Source organism: Leuresthes tenuis, unplaced genomic scaffold (assembly GCF_036924035.1).
Source record: "Leuresthes tenuis unplaced genomic scaffold, fLeuTen1.0.hap1 SCAF_16, whole genome shotgun sequence".
NCBI classification, from domain to species: Eukaryota; Metazoa; Chordata; class Actinopteri; order Atheriniformes; family Atherinopsidae; genus Leuresthes; species Leuresthes tenuis.
Genome location: NW_027325370.1, coordinates 30,016,997 through 30,035,759, shown reverse-complemented (window position 1 = coordinate 30,035,759; position 18,763 = coordinate 30,016,997). Strand labels below are relative to the sequence as shown.

General features: G+C 39.0%; 1 protein-coding gene across 1 annotated transcript in view; it reads left to right on the top strand.

The window, feature by feature from the left end:
* The window catches only part of acss2 (acyl-CoA synthetase short chain family member 2), a 48,564-nt gene that overhangs the window by 11,942 nt on the left and 17,859 nt on the right, over positions 1-18,763 (top strand). Inside the window, exons 5-12 of the mRNA XM_072366762.1 lie at positions 701-804; positions 895-967; positions 2,428-2,503; positions 4,296-4,404; positions 5,403-5,447; positions 9,834-9,971; positions 12,065-12,235; positions 16,826-16,959. Of these exons, the coding sequence (XP_072222863.1) occupies positions 701-804; positions 895-967; positions 2,428-2,503; positions 4,296-4,404; positions 5,403-5,447; positions 9,834-9,971; positions 12,065-12,235; positions 16,826-16,959 (850 nt within the window). The remainder of the gene's footprint in view (positions 1-700; positions 805-894; positions 968-2,427; positions 2,504-4,295; positions 4,405-5,402; positions 5,448-9,833; positions 9,972-12,064; positions 12,236-16,825; positions 16,960-18,763) is intronic.

Sequence of the window (18,763 nt, the reverse complement as noted above, 5' to 3'; positions counted from 1 at the left end):
GTTCTTCAGCTCTCCATTTTTCTTGTTCACAAATGTGTTTCAGCTTCAGTTAAACCACATGTCTGCCTTTTGGAATTACTCAGTAAGACTTTGACAACTTTAACAGTTTTCATTCAGCTTTAAATCTTTTTTTCTGCTCTTCTAAGACTCCATTATTTGGGTTGAAAATAATATTTGAAGGCTTTGAATCAATTTAACTACTGTATTGATTTACATATTTGAATTGTTTATTTATTTGAACACAGGCTCTATCATCCATCAGGTACAGTCTGCGCTGTCACCATGACAGCTGGTGCTTTCCTCTTTACTTCCTGCCAGCTTGAGCATGTTCAGTCAGACTTGACATACAGAATTATGTTGCACTTTTAAATCTAGAAAGATTTAGCTTCTGCTGAGAGTTATAATCACAAATATATGAAATCCTTTGTCAAGACCATAATGTAGATGATGCACATTTATATTTAAAATTTCCTCACTCTAACATGAAAAGAGAATGATTTTATTTTGTGCCATGGACTAGAATAAGCGGATAAACTTGGTCAAATCTGTAGGAACTTCTATGTAACATGACAAACACTGATTTTGGTGTACCATTTCCTATTTTCTACCTTATTGATTTACACATTTTTCTTAAATGCTAGAATGAAGTTGGTAGATGCCGGTGTCTGTCCCTCACCCGTTTGTTTTTTCCCATTTCCAGGAGTGAAGAAGGGCGACCGTGTATCCATATACATGCCCATGGTGGTTGAACTGGTGGTTGCTATGTTGGCCTGTGTCCGTATTGGAGCAGTTCACTCCATAGTGGTGAGTTTGAAAGTGACGTAAAAAGTAATTTGATCAGTAATTTTTTATTCTTAGAAATAAGAGGAATACTGTGTCCACTGCTGTTTCTAGTTTGCAGGTTTCTCAGCTGGGTCTCTGTGTGAGAGGATCCTGGACTGTCAGTGTTCATTGCTCATCACCGCAGGTCAGTTTGAGCTTTAGGAAGAAAAAATGTGCTGTTGGGGCCAGGTGTGTGATACATTAAAATACAGTAAAAGGGATTATTGTCTAATTTAAATTATTTGGAGTTCAAAGGAAGAATAGGACCTAGAGTTCACCAACCAACAAGAGACACGTTTTCTAAATACCACAGCAAGTTCTCCACTGCAGCCTGAAGGTCTTTGTAAATGTGGAAACCTCAGGACATACTTCAGTCATAGAAGTATAATCCATAGCCCACTGCCATGTTTCAGTCAGAAACAAAAAGTTTAAATCTTTAAACCTATTTATGTCGTTCAACAAAACCATGTCTTCCTGACTTCCTATGGGAGCTGTAGGAAGTGATTTCACAGAACAGGGCAGGGCAGTCTGCTATTTATTTATGGAACAGTCAAATGCAAACCATGGTTGGGTCCACACAATGCTGCACATTTGCCGTCAGAGTTCTACTACCTCTGTTAAAACATAGCCGGGAAAACGGCCCAGTCAAATTGTAAACAGAAATTCACTCAACTGTGCATGTAACCATCAGCTTTTTAGATGGCTACTATAATAACAGCGTATGCACAGTGTTAGACTGTCAGAAATCATTTGTACAGCCACTTGCTGAAAAATGACTACAAAATTACAGCAATATTTTTTTTCTGAGTTATGTTTTAGAAAGCGAGAATGTTCATCTGATTAATTAGATTTTTTAGTGTAAGTTTATTTAACTTTTTGTTTTCAAAACAAATAAATGAATGAACTTCCTCTTATGTTGGTGATATATATATATTTTTTTTTTTTGGTTGAAGTTTTTGCCAGGGGTTAGAAACATAATGCTCAACACTGCACCCCATCAAATTACAGTTCAGTGAAGTAATATTTTACAAATACCAGTTTTCAGTACTGTGCAAAAGTCTTGAGCCACCCCTCAGATGTTTATATTTAGCTTTTTAGGAGCCAAATGTTCTAGTAATCTTTTTAAAAGTGATTATTAGAGGTCTTTCTTTAGACACATGCTACTTTTTCACTCATTTTCTGTCCTGTCCTGTAGCTGATGATTTTCAGAGGAATGATTTTCAAAGGTTTTCCTTTTTTTTTTGTTGTTGTTGTTTTGTTGTAAAACCACTTCATACTTATTTCGAGGGATGCCAGTACTATGCCTACACATAACAGACAACTTGGCCAAGAACCAGTTTTAAACTTATCTTTAGGCACTTTGTTACTAGTGGTCTGTCGCAAATAAACAGGATTTGTTCCTGTTTCTTTAGTTGTATTTACCCAAAATAACAGGTATATAATAGTATGATTAGATTAGTAAATTCTACCTTGTGAAACACTACATTATTTCCATTTCACCTGCTTTTAGCCTGAGCTAACTTGTTTTTGTGTTTTAATTACCAAAGGTGCTCTGAGTGCATAGATAAATCTCGTGTTCTGTGCTTTTATTTCTCACTTGACCAGATGGTTTCTTTAGAGGAGATAAGCTGATCAACCTCAAGAGCATAGCTGATGAAGCACTACAGAAATGCAGAGACAAGTAAGCTGTTTAAGCATTTAGATACACGCACGCACGCTCGCATGCACGCACGCACACACACACACACACACACACGAACACTATATTGTCAAAAGTATTTGCTCATCTGCCTTTACATGCATATGAAATGCATGCATGAAATTGTTCAAAATCTTCACAAGCAGCTTAAATGCAGCACAAAGTGAGAGTTCTTTAATTAACAAGTTCATTACTGATATAAGTCATTTTCCTTCCTTCAGCACCAACTCGATGTCTTATTCCAAAACCCTTACCCGAACTTCAACTTAATGATATTACTTTCTGATTGAAAATTTTTAAATAGTAAGGTCTAAATTATGTAAAAAGAAGGGAAAAAACAGTAAATTCTGAGGATGTGTTATTAGACGAAGGCCTAACGCAGGGATATTCAACTAAAATTCAAATGGGTTTGATTAGAGAAAGTTTCCTGAAGCAAAGGTAAGGAACATCATAATGTCTAACTTGCATTATGATTTAGTGTGTTATGTGTTAAGGTAGCCTAGTAGTTGTATCACCGTCTGCATGTAATCAACAACTGACTGTTAAATCAAATAAAGAAAGAGCCATTCAAAAACATTTTGACAATATGTATTGCCACTTGAAATTGAATTATACAGATACTGTATATAACACTGTAGATATGTATTGTTTTAGTCTCTCTGTAAGGAAAAGAAGGGCTGCATTTAAAAATAAAGCAGTGAAAATAAATAAAATGGCTTTTTTAAAATTGTGCATCTTGAAATAAAGTGTAGCAGCAGGTTGAGTTCTTTTTTCTTTTAATGTTTCATATCTCAGTCTCAACCCATTTTACAACAGATAAATCTCAACAAAAAAAACGACAGTTTTGCAGTTTCTCTTCATTTCCCTCTTATATCCCACTTTCTGATGTTCAGTGAGAGAATTGAGCTGTAGCTTGTCCTGCCAGGATTTTAAATCTGGGCTGGAATGGTGTCGGGGCCATTCTCATACACACGCGCAGGTGCTCATTGGTGAGCCTGGAATGATATTTAGTTTTGATTATGTTCATTGTGAAGAAAGCTAACTCGCAGCTGTATCTGGAGTTTTCTCTGGAGGGTATGTCCATAACAGCATTGCGAATTTCCATATCACGCCATGAACACAAAACACATTATAAATCTCATTATAAATAGGAATTTTGGTGCAATTTTGGCCTCTTTTTTTTAAGCCTCATATTTTAATGAACTCAAAATGCTTAGACCTAAAGAACTGGATTACTTTGTTGATCAGTTTCTGAAAGACCCTTAACCTACAGCTTTTCAATGGATTCGTCTATCTGTAGCTTTCTGAACTGCATGAAGTATGTTGATATCAAAGGTCTCTAGAGTCTACAGCATTTTAAATGTAGTACAGCATGTACACATTTCTTAATCAGTATTAAGAAATGTGTTTTTTCCCATTTTTAACCAAGGTTTGAGTTTTATCAGCTCTTTACTCTTCTTGCCTTTTATTGTGCTTAGCATGAGCACTAAGGCGGTGGTTGGTGAGAGTTGGATTAAGAAGCAGGAACACTTGGTAAACAAAAGACAAGACAAGCATTTGATACCTTTCAAGTGCAGCAATGCAAATGTCTTCAACAATGACTTGCTTTATCTTCCTTCTTTAACCAGTAGATTATACCGCAGACAATCTTTAGAATCTCCAGATTTCTATAAAACTCTTTGAAGTTAACTTTTAACCTCTTAAAATGTGCATAAAGAGTTAAAAATACCAGTTATGTTAACTGATATTTAACTATGTTTCTGTATTTGTGCAGAGGTTTCCCCATTGAGAGATGTATAGTGCTTAAACACCTATCCAGTAAACCAGTGGAGATTGTGGGTTCTCATTCTCCACCTGCCAAACGATCGTGCCCTGATCTTCAGGTAAACACCTTAGAGCTTAAAGATTTCAGTTCAGCTCAGAAAGTCACAACTTGTGGTTGAAAACATTGTTTGATTTGCTTTTGTTATAATGTGTCAAGTTAATGTTGTTAAGTTATTGATAAGTTCATGATCCTTTTTTGTTGTGTAATAACTTATTTTTTAACTTAATATTTTGGTGGGAATGGAATACAGAGGTCATGCTGAAGTTTGCCGTCTCATTTGTTACAATGTCTAAACCTAAACAGAGTGATAGATGTATGTCTATTTGTCCTATTGTCACAGCTATAAGATGGAGGGACAGTTGGTTTTGTTCTAGATTATATTTTGTTTTGAATTGTTGGGTTTTGTTGAAAACAGATTTGATGTAGATCATGCAGAGGCAGAAGTAGATCATGTCAGTTCCAAATTACATTCACTACAGGACTGTGTCTGAAGGTCAAATAAGTCTAACTAGTGCTCTTGAGAATTTTGGACTGGCGAGGAAAACAGAGTAGTTTGCCCAGGTGAGGATTTCCAGCTTACTAACCCAGGAGTTCCTGTGCACATTCCTAGAAAACTGTACTCTTCAACTGCTGTCGTGGTGGTTAGAGAAAAGAGAAAAGTCACAAGAGCTGAAGATGTTTAAAGAATGTGTCGATAATCACTAATCACAGTAAGATATTCATGATTATTTTGTTTGATAGGCGTCACACTGTGTGAAGATAGAGCAGCTGGTTGCAAAGTAAGACATAAACCTAGAATTTATCAGTGCACATGGCATAATATATGCTCTGTTCTAGTTGTTTTGTAAATATTTGTTGCTGACTTTTCCTCAGCTGTTTCCTTTTGATTTTAATTGAACCAGTGCATTTCTTTCCATAATCCTTTGAAAAAGAAAAATTGTGACTGATTTACTTTGACATCGGTGACACTTGTTTTAAATTTTGTGCTCTTGAGTACTCTCCCTCATTAACTTCCTGTTCCTCCTCTGTTGCCTTTTCTGCTTACCCATCCAACAGGAGAAACAGACAGGAAAAGTAAAGAAAACGCATCCTCCTCACCAGGTATTTACAGAACCACTTTCCTCCACTGAACCCCTCTATCATCTTTGTTTTCATTTTCATTTTTAGGGAATTTTCACCTCTAAGCAGAATGTTTGTAATATTCCCATATGGTTACAGGAATAAATCTTAAAAAAAAAATAAAAAATGGAATTTTATTTTTGTAGCATCTGTTTTGTTTGCCGTCACTGTTAATTCACCATTAAATGCTTTTTTTTTCAGAGGATCGTCCTGCTTCTTTAATATCCTCCTTAGTTGATCTGTAGGTTTCCCCTTTTACAGCCTTCACATTTCATTCCTACTTTCTCTAAATTTCACACAGCTGGCTGGGAACAACCAACTTCTTTTTCCACAGTGAAGGTTGATTACCTTCTTGAAGGAGTTTAATAATCCTGTTCACTGTTTCCACTGATGGCACTCTTGTTGGTGCCATGTTTCCTCCTGTTCAGCCAGGTGCAACAGCTTCCTAATTTGTAACAACAGACTAATTTGCATTTTTAAGCTTGTGCAGAAAGAAATGCAAATGACGATGTAATTTCATAATTTTCCCCTCACAATTGAATGATTTCCATAGACTGTATTGCTTTAGTGTAGATGCTGTCAGGTTGTCAGGTTTAGATGGTGCTGAGTCACCTAATGTGCCTAGCATAGCTAATCCTGTTAGCTGTCTTCCAACATGCCCGAGCAGCCAGGTGATGGTCAGGAAGGCTTAGCCCTAAAGTCAAGCCCGTGGTTCTCCACCAAACCCGTCCATGTTTCTAATAGAATTTCATCCGCTGGTTGTCTTGATGGTGTCCAGCAAACAACATGGGCTACATAGATAATTGACAATCTTTCTGTGGAAAGCCTGATCTGATTAAGAGAGACGGCATCCATCCCACTTTGGAAGGAGCGGCTCTCATTTCTAGAAATATGGACGAATTTATTAGTCATCCAAAAACATGACAACCCTTTCTTACACACTTCTCTGCAGCTTCCCACCTGCTGCTAACCCACAAAACCCCATAATGGCTGTGTCTGCTACCACACCACCCACATTAAATAAATCAATAAACACGAGTAGAAAATCCAGAAAAATGAACACAAAAAATGTAATGAACAAAAACATAAAACTTTTAAATGTGGTTTGCTGAATATTAGATATCTCCTTTCCAAGTCTCTGTTAATTAATGACTTGAATGGTGATCATATTTTGTCTTCCAGAAACCTGGCTGCAGCAGGAGGATCATGTTAGCATTAATGAATCAACTCCCTCTGACTATTTAAATGTTCATGTTCCTCCAACCACAGGCAGAGAAGGGGGAGTGGCAGCTATGTTCAGATCAGGGTTACTAATCAGTCCTAGACCCAAGACTAGTTTAGCTCTTTTGAATCTCTATATTAGATTCAATTGGATTTTCTCAAAGTGTTCACAGACCTACTCACTCTCTTAATCATACCCTTGATCTTGTGCTGACTTATGGCATTGAGTGAACAGTATTTCCTCATTACCCTGTTTTTATCTGACCATTTTTTGATAACTTTTGAGTTGCATTACTTGGCTAAACAGCATCTCGTGAGTCGTTATGATGTCGATGCGCTTAAGGCTGAGGCTGTGTGCACTCCGACTAAGATTTGTTTTTTCTAATTCTACGCGGTTATAAACACATAACTGGAAGTATTTTCTATTTGGAAGCTCTATTGGACTACGGCCGGTATGAATGTATAACATCTGAGTTCCTCATAACATCCTGAACGACATTGCACGAACACTGGGCTCTCCATGGATTACAGTCCCAGCTGTTAGGAGTCAGCAGCGGCATAGAGTTTAAACAAAAGAGGGGATGACAAGGTGGTGTGCTGACAAGGTGGTGTGCTAACAAGGCTAGAGAAGCAGCCACACAAACCATTGCTTCCAAGCATTTTCCTTGCAAATGTGAAGTTTCCAGTTAAACTGGATGAGTTGAAGCTGTGGATTGCAATGGAAAAGATGATCAGGGATTGCTGCATTCTGTTTATCACGAAGACGTGGCTGAATCCACTTATACCAGACATGGCTATCGAGCTAGCCAGCTACACAGCACAGGACAGGACAGAGAGCTGCGGTAAGAACAGAGGAGGGGGGGAATTTATGTACAGAAATTCCACCGTAATCACTATGGAGTTCATAACAATTAAATATAGATCTATATACCTCTCCCGTGAGCTCAGCTGTACTGCTAACTGCAGTGTATATAGCAGTACTGCTCTGCTCTGAGGCTCTGAGGCTGTTACACAGCAGCATCAGCAGTAAACAGAGCAAGTATCCCGAGGCTCCTCATATCATATCCAGGGACATTAATAATGCCGACCTGAAAGCTGCTCTCACCAAATTCCACCAACTAATAAAGTGTGCAACCAGAGAAGGAAATTACTGGTGTATACAAACATCAGACAGGCCTATAAGGCTAAACCCCTAGCACACCTCGGCCAGTCTGACCACACGTCCCAGCTTCTGATCCCCTCACACCCCCCCCTCTGGAAGCAAGCTCCCATCACAATCTGGACTGTTGCTGCGTGGCACGAGTATGCCTCTCACCAGCTGTCGGACTGCTTCCAGAGAACTGACTGGGAGGTTTTGAACACCAGGACCTGGAGAACCACACTACAGCAGTACTGGACTACATTAAGTTCTGCATGGGCAATGTCACCAGGGACAAGTACATAAGGATTTATCCCAATCTGAAGTCCTGGATTAATAGGGAGGTCAAGATCCTGCTGAAAGTTAGAAACGCCACTGTCAGATCTGGTGATGGGGGCATTTTACAGAGCCAACCTGAAGAAAGGCATCCGAGAGGCCAAGGCAGCATACAGGCGGAGAATAGAGGACCAACGAAGAAGCAACATCATCAAGCAGGTATGGCCGCTTTTCCAGCCCATCACCTGCTACAAATCCATTAACTCCTCAGCAGCAGAGGGAGACGCCTCACCAGCGGAGGAGCTGAACCTCTTTTTTTTTTTTTTGCCCGTTTTGAGGTGACACCAGCAGCAGCAAGACCACAACTACCTGTCTACAGTAGCCACAAACTTATTATAGAAGAGTGTGAGATGAGACGAGTGATGAAGAAGGTGAACCAGAGGAAAGCTGCGCGACTTGACGGAGAAGCGAAGATGCTGCGTATCAACTGGCTGGAATTTTCACCAGGATCTTCAACCAGACCCTGTTTCAGGCTATTTTCCCACCCTGTCTTAAGTCCTCTATACATAGCCCCACTAACAAAAATATCCACCCCAGACAGTCTGAATGACTTCTGCCCAGTGGCAGTCACACCTCTCATCATGAATGTTTTGAGAAACTGGTGCGGAGTCACATCATCGCCAGCCTGTCAGCAGATTTGGAGCCGTTTTAGTGTGCTTACAGAGCAAAGAGATCCATGGAAGATACTATGTCCACAGCCTTTCACAATGTCCTGACTCAAATGGAGCAGCAGGGGAGTTGCATCAGAGGAGTTATATCAGACTGCTCTTTGTTGACTTCAGCTTGGCATTCAACACCATCCTCCTGCAACAACTGGGGTCCAAACTGTCAGATATGGGATTTCCACCACTCACCTGCAACTAAATCCTAAACTTCCTGTCAGGCCACATCCAGAGGGTCAGTCTGTGTCCCCATACCACTGTTCTCAGCTTCAACATCAGCCTTCTCGCCTTCTCTCCACCCTCTACACACAAGACTGCATCCTCACCCACCCCAGCAACAGGATTATAAAGTTTACTGACAACACCACAGTAGTCGGGCTCATCTCAGGTAAACAGGATGAGTTGGCATACAGGGACAAGGTGGAGCAGCTGGCGGTAGTGGTGCAGAGTCAATAACCAATTTAACACCACAAAAACTAAGGAGCTGGTTATTGACTTCAGAAAAAAACAGAGATCTGAAATCCAGCCACTCATCATCAGCAGGACAATAATTTCATTGCATTTCATGAATTCCATTTTTTTACATTGAATTATTTTTCTCTTTGGAGGCCAAAATTTTCCCCTTCCACCTTGCTCTCTCCTTTCTATTGACGCACACTTTCCTAATTTTTCCTTATGGTTTATATAAATTTTCTTCATGTTTTTGCTTAAATTCCTAAGCATAATTTTATCCTATATTTCTAAGTGTTGACGAACACTAGAATTTTACAATAATTTATAATAGTTAAATAAAATAACATTTTTGATAACTAAAGTTTTTAATATGACCCTCTACTAGTTTGCACAGAATCTTTATGAACCTAGTTTTATTTCAACATTTTTTTGTGCTCAAGATCATGGAAAGCTCTGAATGTTTTTTTGATTACATTTTATTCTCAATTTCTACATTTTAGTTTGTTTCTTTGAATGTTTTTCTTTCTCATGACTGATCTGTGTGTTGTCATATACCAGGTTCCTTGGAACTCAGAGGTGGACTTGTGTTGGCACACACTGATGCATGCAGCTTCAGATGAGTGTGAACCGGAGTGGTGCGAGTCTGAAGATCCTCTCTTTATTCTGTACACCAGTGGTTCAACCGGCAAACCAAAAGTAGGGGAAGCACACAAACTCGCATACACTTTATTAGCATCAGAGTGGATAGATTTATTTTGCAGTGTGCTTTAGCGTGACTAATAAATGTTTCCTGCTCAGTGAGCACTGATTGATGTGGTCTTCCCAGTTTTTTACATTTTTTGAAAATTTCACAGTGCTCAGCTTAGGTAATTAGCTAAGTGTAGCATCCATTGTAGAAATGGAAACAGTTTACTGAACATACTGAACTAACTCCATCCATACTGAAGACCATGCATCCGAACATGTGAAATATATTTGACGCTTTTTGCTGTAAACAAGCACAGACTTTTTCTCCAGTTTAACAGTTGGTGCTTGTTGTGCAGTGAGAGCTGTAACATGAGAGGAAGCATGATCTGACTCATTTTTATTTCTTCCTTTTAACAGCAGTTTCCATTTGGATATGTAGTATTAATGAGCAAGTAAAAACACATTTTGAGCAGTGTTATTCAAAAGACATGTTTCAGAGAGACTTCCACATAACAGAAAAAAGCTATTTGGTTCTATCCTTTAGTTAATGATTTTCATGGTATTTTTTGCCCCATATTGTTGGCGCTGTATAATCTATGTGCTGTGTTTTGGGCCTCTTCGTGACTTGAGGACATCAGTTCTATTTTTTTATTTTATGATTTCTTTTTCACTAAACAGTGAAGTATATTTGCACATTGTTAAGGTTTTGTATTAAAGTGAAGTGACACAAGCAAGTTTAGGCAGTTTACATATTTAGTGATCATAATAAACAGTAATTTAGGCGTGTGTATATGTTCTGATTTTGTAAAGTTTCAGAACTTTATAAACTTACATCGGTTATAAGTTTTCATTAGACAAACAGATGAATGCTGTCATCAGAGTTAGCGTCTTTCATCTCAGAATCCTCTCAAAGGTAAAACCATTCCTCTTATTTTGAGAAAGGGATTCATGCCCTCATCTCGTCGAGACTTGACTACTGTAACAGTCTTTATTCAGGTCTGAGTTAGGTCTCTGCTGTCTCGCCTGCAGCTTGTTCAAAATGTGGCTGCTCGGCTATTAACAGGCAGACCTAAGCGTGATCATATCGCACCAATTTTCTGGTTCCCAGTCAGATCTTAATGTTGCTTTTTTAGTGTTTAAATGAGTTAGCCCCTTATTATGTCTTGAATCTTTTATCTGTACCCACTCCTTTAAGATCACTGAGATCTACTGATCAGATGCTTCTGGCTGTCCCGAATCACAGGGGTGAAGGAGCCTTTTGTGTTGCCTTCCGTCCCACATTAGGACCTCACCTACAGTGGATATTTTTAAAGATAACTGGAAAACTAATTTCAGCTGGAGCGCTTTTAGTTATTTGTTGTTTTCTGATAATTGATCTTTTATTTGTGGTGTTGTTTTCTTGTTTCTCTAATTGTACAGCACTTTGGTCAATGTCTGTTGTTTTAAATGTGCTTAGAAATAAGTTTGACTTGAATTGACTATATTGACTTCTTAAGACTTGAGTCAGAAAAATAGAAGGACTCAAGTTTTCACACTCAACAGTTATTGTATTATTCTTAGATTCTGTAACACTATGTTAGAAGAAGCAACAAACCCATAAAAAAAGGAGAGACGGCATGTAAAGTGCAATTTCTGCATAACTGGAAATGAGCCATAGCATTTTGATGCTATGTTGCACTGTCAAACACTGATGTGCACATATTACGCAAAATGAATTCTTGCTTGTGACTTCAGTTTGCAAAACAGCTTTTGGATGTCTGAGTCTCTGGGGTAGAGCTGCTGTCCACAGATTGAGTTAATCTTCAGCTTCTTAGCACTGTTTAAGTAAATTGCACAAAATTCTGCATACATCTGCATGAGGCCTAGATGAATTAGAATACATGAATTAATGAAAAGCTAAGTATTTAATACAGGTTTTAGTATAGGTTTTCTGCTTCATATACAAGATGGACATTTAAAGAGGACAGTGAAATGTTAACTACAATTTAAGCCTGACTATTATTGTAGTCATATTTGGTTAAGCCATATGTATATTTGAGTGTAACTGTGTAAGAGATTATTAATCTGTCATAAATTAATCTTGCCAACTTTTCTTTCTGAAGGGAGTTCTTCACACAGTCAGTGGCTACATGCTCTACTCTGCCGCAACTTTCAAAATGGTATTTGACCACCAGTCTGATGATATTTATTGGTGTACAGCTGACATTGGTTGGATCACTGGACACTCCTACATCACTTATGGGCCCCTGGCCAATGGGGCAACCAGTGTCCTGGTGAGTGCCATCGTAAATATTATTCAGTTTCCTGTTTTCATAAACTACAGACAATTTGGCTGACGGAATGTGACATTACAGCCACCCAGAGTTAGCAAATGAGCACATTATTTTCTTTTTTCTACAAGTAGGTGTGAATTAATTTACTTCTCTGTGCTGTTTCTGTGCAGTGTTGTTCTATCCATGTCATTAGGTGTACTGTTCTTTATTCTCACGGACAACACATTCCAGTCTCCCTATTGTCTGTCAGTTATATTACAATAGCTATGTCTTGTTGTTTGTCATGCTGATGCATACAGTTAAAGATCACCATGTCTAAATATTACAGTCCCATCTATTTAGGTTTAGGTTTAAATTAGTCTTCATGTTGGGAAGGTGCACAGTGATACAAAATAAAAAGTGAAAATGTGAATCAGAGGCTAAAATGGGATGTGTTATGTTGAAGGGCACTGTGGTTTTAGAGTTGCACCAGTTGTACCACATGTGTGCACATAGACTCAAACATTTGACTGCAATCATTTGGCAAATTTAAATAAAACCATGTGATATACTCCTTTATGTTGTGCACCATCCATCCATCCATCCATCCATCCATCCATTTTCTATACCGTTAATCAGGTAGCGGGTGGGCTGGAGCCTATCCCAGCAGTCTGTTGTGCACCAATCGATTGCAAATTTGATAGTCCTTAAACATTTCTGTAAATGTACTCTCTAGTCTATTTGTATAAATTATAGCAATGGCATTGGCACTAAGATGGGGAGGAATTATTTAAAGACACATTAATAGATATTTTTATTATTATTATTGGTTGCATTTATTGGAATTGATTTATACCCTACAATATTACAAAGTAGAAAGGCTGCAAACACCTGTTTGGCTTTTCAGAGTCACCCCTTCCTCAACTATTGAAAACCTTTATTTTTAAAAAAAACTTACAAAATGTACAATTGGCTTTGTCACATATCTGACTTACCTTTAGAATAAGTCTGTTAAATTCCCTTCAATTTGCTTCACCTATTTCTCCACCTAAAAGATGCAAAATAAATAATTTTCTGCTGGGTTCTTAATGTGAGTAGTTGCACACCTTTTGTTTACTGTGATTGGCATATACATGTTTGATTGAGTGCTTTTTGTACTTCCTCTGATTAGTACTGTTAATGCACACCTTTTGCAACTATGCAGTTATTTATATACTGCTGTTGTGCATAAATTGCTTAGAACCCCAATTTTTGGACTCTTTCAGTATATTTTTTTGCGTGTTTAAAGTCCAGCAGCCCCACAGTTTGAACGCAAAGAGGTATTTAGCCTGAAGCTTGAAGCCCTGGCTGCAAGCACACACTTAAACTGGCTTGAAGATACCTCTAGCTCACATGTGGCTATTGATTAACTTGATTTGATTTCTGTACCTAGCTGTATATATTTACAGTAATGATAAAAGATTAGATTCTAAGATTTTACATATAAAAAATCCCCTGGTTTGTTCTGGGTCTTAAAATTGGTTTAATACAACCTCAATAAAAACAACACATGATATACTGCTTATTACATATTACATTATTTATTTAACAAAAGCCAAGTCAAAATTATTAAGCAATGTGTGGGGGGTAAAAATGAGTACATCCAATAATTCTGTAGATTTTTCTGCTGTGCCAGGGATACTTGTCCTGTCAAGTCACCCAGTTTTAACTGCCTTATAGATGACATCACATTTGACAGTAAAATGCTATGGTTTACAAAGGAGATCATGGTGGACAAGGCAAATCACCACTCTTCTGCCACTGTGCTTCACCTTTCCTATGAGGTGTTTGTCCTGATATGCTGTGTTGAGTTTTCCCCAAACTTGGTGTTGTGCATTTTGTCCAGCATCTCCAGCTTGGTCTCTTCTCTCCAGAAAACATGTTCTTGAAGTTTGGTTTGTGCTTGTTCTTGTGGTTAGCTCAGCTGCATCACTGGAAACCTCAGCTGTATATTTTTTTGACATAAAAGCAGGCTTTTTTTTATGTCAAGCCTTCCAAATAAGCCTTACCTGTGTAGTCCTCACCATGAATTCTTGAATTTTAACATTTGAGCTTAGGGCAGGGATGCACCGAATATATTGGGGTGACCTTGTTGGGACGTCCACTCCAGCCAAAGATTGGCAACTGTTCAAAATGCTTTCCAGTTATGATTAATCTTCATTATTGTAGAATTGTAGACTCCAGTGGCCGTATTCACAGAGCTTTTTATCTTACCGTGAGGAGTGCTCCTAACTCGTGCTAAAACATTTTTTCCTTAAAAGTAATTCACAAAGCCGCTGAGACCTACTCATATTAAGGATGAATCACTAAGAGTGACGCACCATTGCGATGGATTACGCCGATTCTCGTGCACGACTTAAGCGCTCGTTACGGTGATTGGTTGTTTGAATGCAGGCGGTCTCGGCGATACTCTTCCACAAAATCCCACAAACGAGCCCACTAAATCAACGAAAAACGAGGAAATAGCCTAGGCTGTAAATGAACTCCTTCAAATATCAGCCGTTCAAGTCCTCGTTCATGAGTGAAACGAGTGAAGATACCGTCAAACACAAGTGAATGGTCCTAGAACCTCTCCTCTCCCTCCTGCTGCTGGTGCCAGTTCACTAGATGAGCAGAAATTCTGGATGGAAATGCGTATTTTAAAAAGGCAAAAAATGGTCCTAAAAGCAAAAGAGAGGCTCCTACAATTGTGATGGAATATTACCATCTAAAGATTTTTAAAAAAGCAAGAAAACCTAGAATGAATGTTATCAACTAAACAAATGTGTGTTGACTGATTTGTGCCATGGTGTTTCCCTAAAGTGTGTATTCACAAAGTGATCCCTAAATGCCAGTCCATTCTGTTCCACACGGCCAAATTCAGCATCATCGTCACCTTCATCATCCTCATCTGGCTGTGGAATGTTCCTCTGCTTGCAAAGGTTGTGGAGAAGTGCAAATACAGTAATGACTGTACTTGCCCTGTCTGGGCTGAGGCGTATTTCTTCGTGCAGGACATGAAAATGACGTTTCATCTGCCCAATTCCTCTCTCCACAACACTTTGTGTATTTTTGTGTGCTCTAACATATAAGGAGGTAAACAGTAAACGATAATTAATATCGATCCAAATAAAATAAAAGGCAACAACAAGCCAATATGATGTTTTTACGCATAGAGCTAAGCGTAATCTGCGTAATCACTTACATGTTATACTCTAATTGCGTTGTGGATTGAGATAAGAGTGTCAGAGTCACGTCTTGAAGGGTAGCCACTGTCACCCAGCAAGTGACATCCAACTGGTACATGGTGCCTCTCAAAAAGCTGCCTCAGACCGCTCTCCATTAAAATACGCGAATCATGGGTAGATCCAGGCCACTCTGCAACAACATCAAGAATTTGCATCAAAAACAACTGCGTGTTGATGGAGTGGACTTTCTTTCGATTGACAAACGCGTCCTCATCTTTTGATGGTGCGATTATATTTTGCCATAAAGTTGGCTTAATTTGATCCTGTTAAGTTGCTGATTGTCCAAAGAAAACCGGATAAACTGTTGTATGATATGTGGTGTAGAGAGCGTGGTGATGGTTTGGTTTATGGCACGGCTGACTGATGGTATTCCTAAATCGTCGGCATTGCAAAGTTGCATTTTTCCTGTTGCTAAATATTGTAGTCTTGCCAAACATTTTGTCTCCGGACTGATCGGGTTATTTCTGTTAGTTATTGCATCCCGCACTAATTGTACCACAAGTTTAATACCCTCACGATTTAGCCTATATCTCTTCATCCATTCGCAGTCCGCCATTGTCTCCAAAACATTTTGTCTCGCTGTAGCCATTGTCTTATTCTTTGTGAATAGGTCTTACTGAGTTTGGAGTCCTCTCGAGGACTTTTAAGCTCTCCTAGAGTTAGGTGCTACTTTTAGGCTTAAAATCCTTTGTGAATTGCTCTTAGTGAAAAAAATTAGGATTCCTAAATTTAAGACGAGTTTTCACACTCAACAGTTATTGTTGAGTGTGTGTTATAAGATGAGTTTCTCCTAAATTTGCCAGTGAGGAGCTACTTTTAGCCTTAAGATCCTTTGTGAATACGACCACAGATTTTTTGGAAATGGCCTTGAGGTCTAGACCAGCAAACTTGAGCTTTTGTAGAGATGGTTACAATTAGAGAAGATCAATTAATCAAGTGCATTTGATTAGTAGAACTTGGCTGCTTTTTACCTTGAAAATTCCTATTAAAGAAATTGTGGTATAAAATATGACATGACATAAGATGTCTGTGTTGTTGTCCATTTGAGGTTGTTTTTAACTACATTTATGACCTGATAAGGCTCAAATATTTGTTGTCATGACATGATATGTTCTTATATGATATGATTTTCATATTTGCAGAGCTTGATGCATCCAAGGCTTTAATTTCGCTGTCATAGAAATTGCGGTAGACATAAATATAAGAAATTGCAGCCTTAGTTTGAATTTGTAAATGCCATCATAATCATGATCTTTAGGATAATTCTGCTTGCCTATATTTCTGCAAAGCCTGAATTGAATAACTTTTTTTGTTAATATGTTGTGTGTTTCATTGTTTGTTCCAGTTTGAGGGTCTGCCTACTTATCCAGATGTGAGCCGTTTGTGGGAGATTGTAGACAAATATCATGTAACGAAGTTTTACACAGCTCCTACTGCCATCAGAATGCTGATGAAGTTTGGTGTTGAGCCAGTGCAGAAGTGAGTTGATACGCTTTTCTTTTTTTTCTTCATTTATTAAATGTTGTTTATAACTTTTTTAAAAATTTTTACTCAGACAAAAATTATGGTTTTAAAAATGAAGAGAGAAATGGTTGTATTACCACTGTAAGGGTGCTTTAATACCAAGATGGTTTTGGGGAATGCCAAAAAATTCCTTGACTTGGGTTTCACTTTCATACCACTTTAGTAAGTGCACCTGGACAACCTCATGCAGTTACAAAGGCTGCTCATTTGGGCAGGATTGCCTGAAATGAGCACTGACCAGGAAAAGGAAAGGATAAAAGCATTAGAAAGAAAGAAACCCGGCACATTGATTGGCCAGGACCAAAAACGGAAATCCACCTCCTTCAGCTGGCTTTTATCACAGCAAAAACAAACAATGAAGCAACACCAAATCAATGCAGTCTTGGGGTTTCTCTTTTTACTTTGGTGTTCAAACCTAATTGCTTTTTTACAAGAAGCTGCCCAGTATGAACAGTGGGGGAGACAGCGAGCTATCCACCATGTTGTTCTGTACATGAGACGAATGCAGCAGTACCAAAAACTTCCTCTCTTTGGTGCGCTGGATAGTCCCTTTGCTTGTGAACTGTAAGTGAGCCGTACAAGGGTTCCCTTGGAAGCGAACCACGACGCACCTTTTCAGGCAGACATAAGTTCGCTTGTTTGGTCTGCACCAGAGTTTGAATGAGCATTCACACCTGCCCAAACAAAGGGGACTATCTGAGGAAGCAAACTGGTCCATTTAAAGCAAACCAAACAACTCTGGCGCGAACGGACAAGAGCCTAAGTGAGATGTTCCCAGTTCACCATCACTACTCCTTTGGTTTTTACCAGGTTTGTCTTCTTAGCCACTGGATCTCAGTCACCACTAAGTAGTGATCAGTTGATAGCTCTGCCTTCTTTATGTTAACTACTATCAATAAACAACCTATGTGTAAGGTGTTCTTGTACCAAGTATACTTATGAACTGCCTTATGCTTGAACATTGTGTGAAGTTTGGGCAGTCCATGACTCGCACAGAAGTCCAATAAGTAGACACCGCTTCGGTCTTGGATCAGGGAGGACATTCATCCAAACCAAGCCACTACAGGTTGTTCTGTCATTGCCCACGTAAGCACTGAAGTCCCCAAGGAGAACAATGGAATCCCCAGGTGATACCCCCTCCATGACACCTCCAAGAGACTCCATGAAGGTCAGGTAATACAAACTGCTATTTGGTGAATATGCACAAACTACAATCGGAGCGCCCTCCTGCAATTTTCAGCCACAGAGTGATATCATTCTTGATCACACAACAGAGAACTCAATTCAGTCAATTCGTCGTAGCTGTCAGAGATATTCCAGGCATCGGCAACCATATTGGCGGTGAGCTTCTCAAGTGACGAACAATGAAACGCCACGGGAAAAGGTGCTGGAGTACGACTTAGACTTAGAGAGGCAGCGACCACACTAACCCCCACTTTCCAGCAATTTACTTGCCAAAGCTTAACCCACAGATGTGACAACTCACTCCCGTTCGTGCTCATCTCACCTTGAGCCTCTAGCCATCATGAGCTGACCATTCTACCTACCCCATGAGCTTACTGTGGTCATCGCTATGGCTGTCTACATTCCTACTCAGGTATTGACACGCTTCATTATGTGCTTAGACTATAAGCACAAACACCTGGAAGTGGATGGAGTCCCATTTCCACCTCAGAGACTCAAGTTGCTTATGGCATGGACTGCGTCAATACAGATCAGAGGTAAAAACACCACCACTCTAAGTGCTGACTCTATGCTC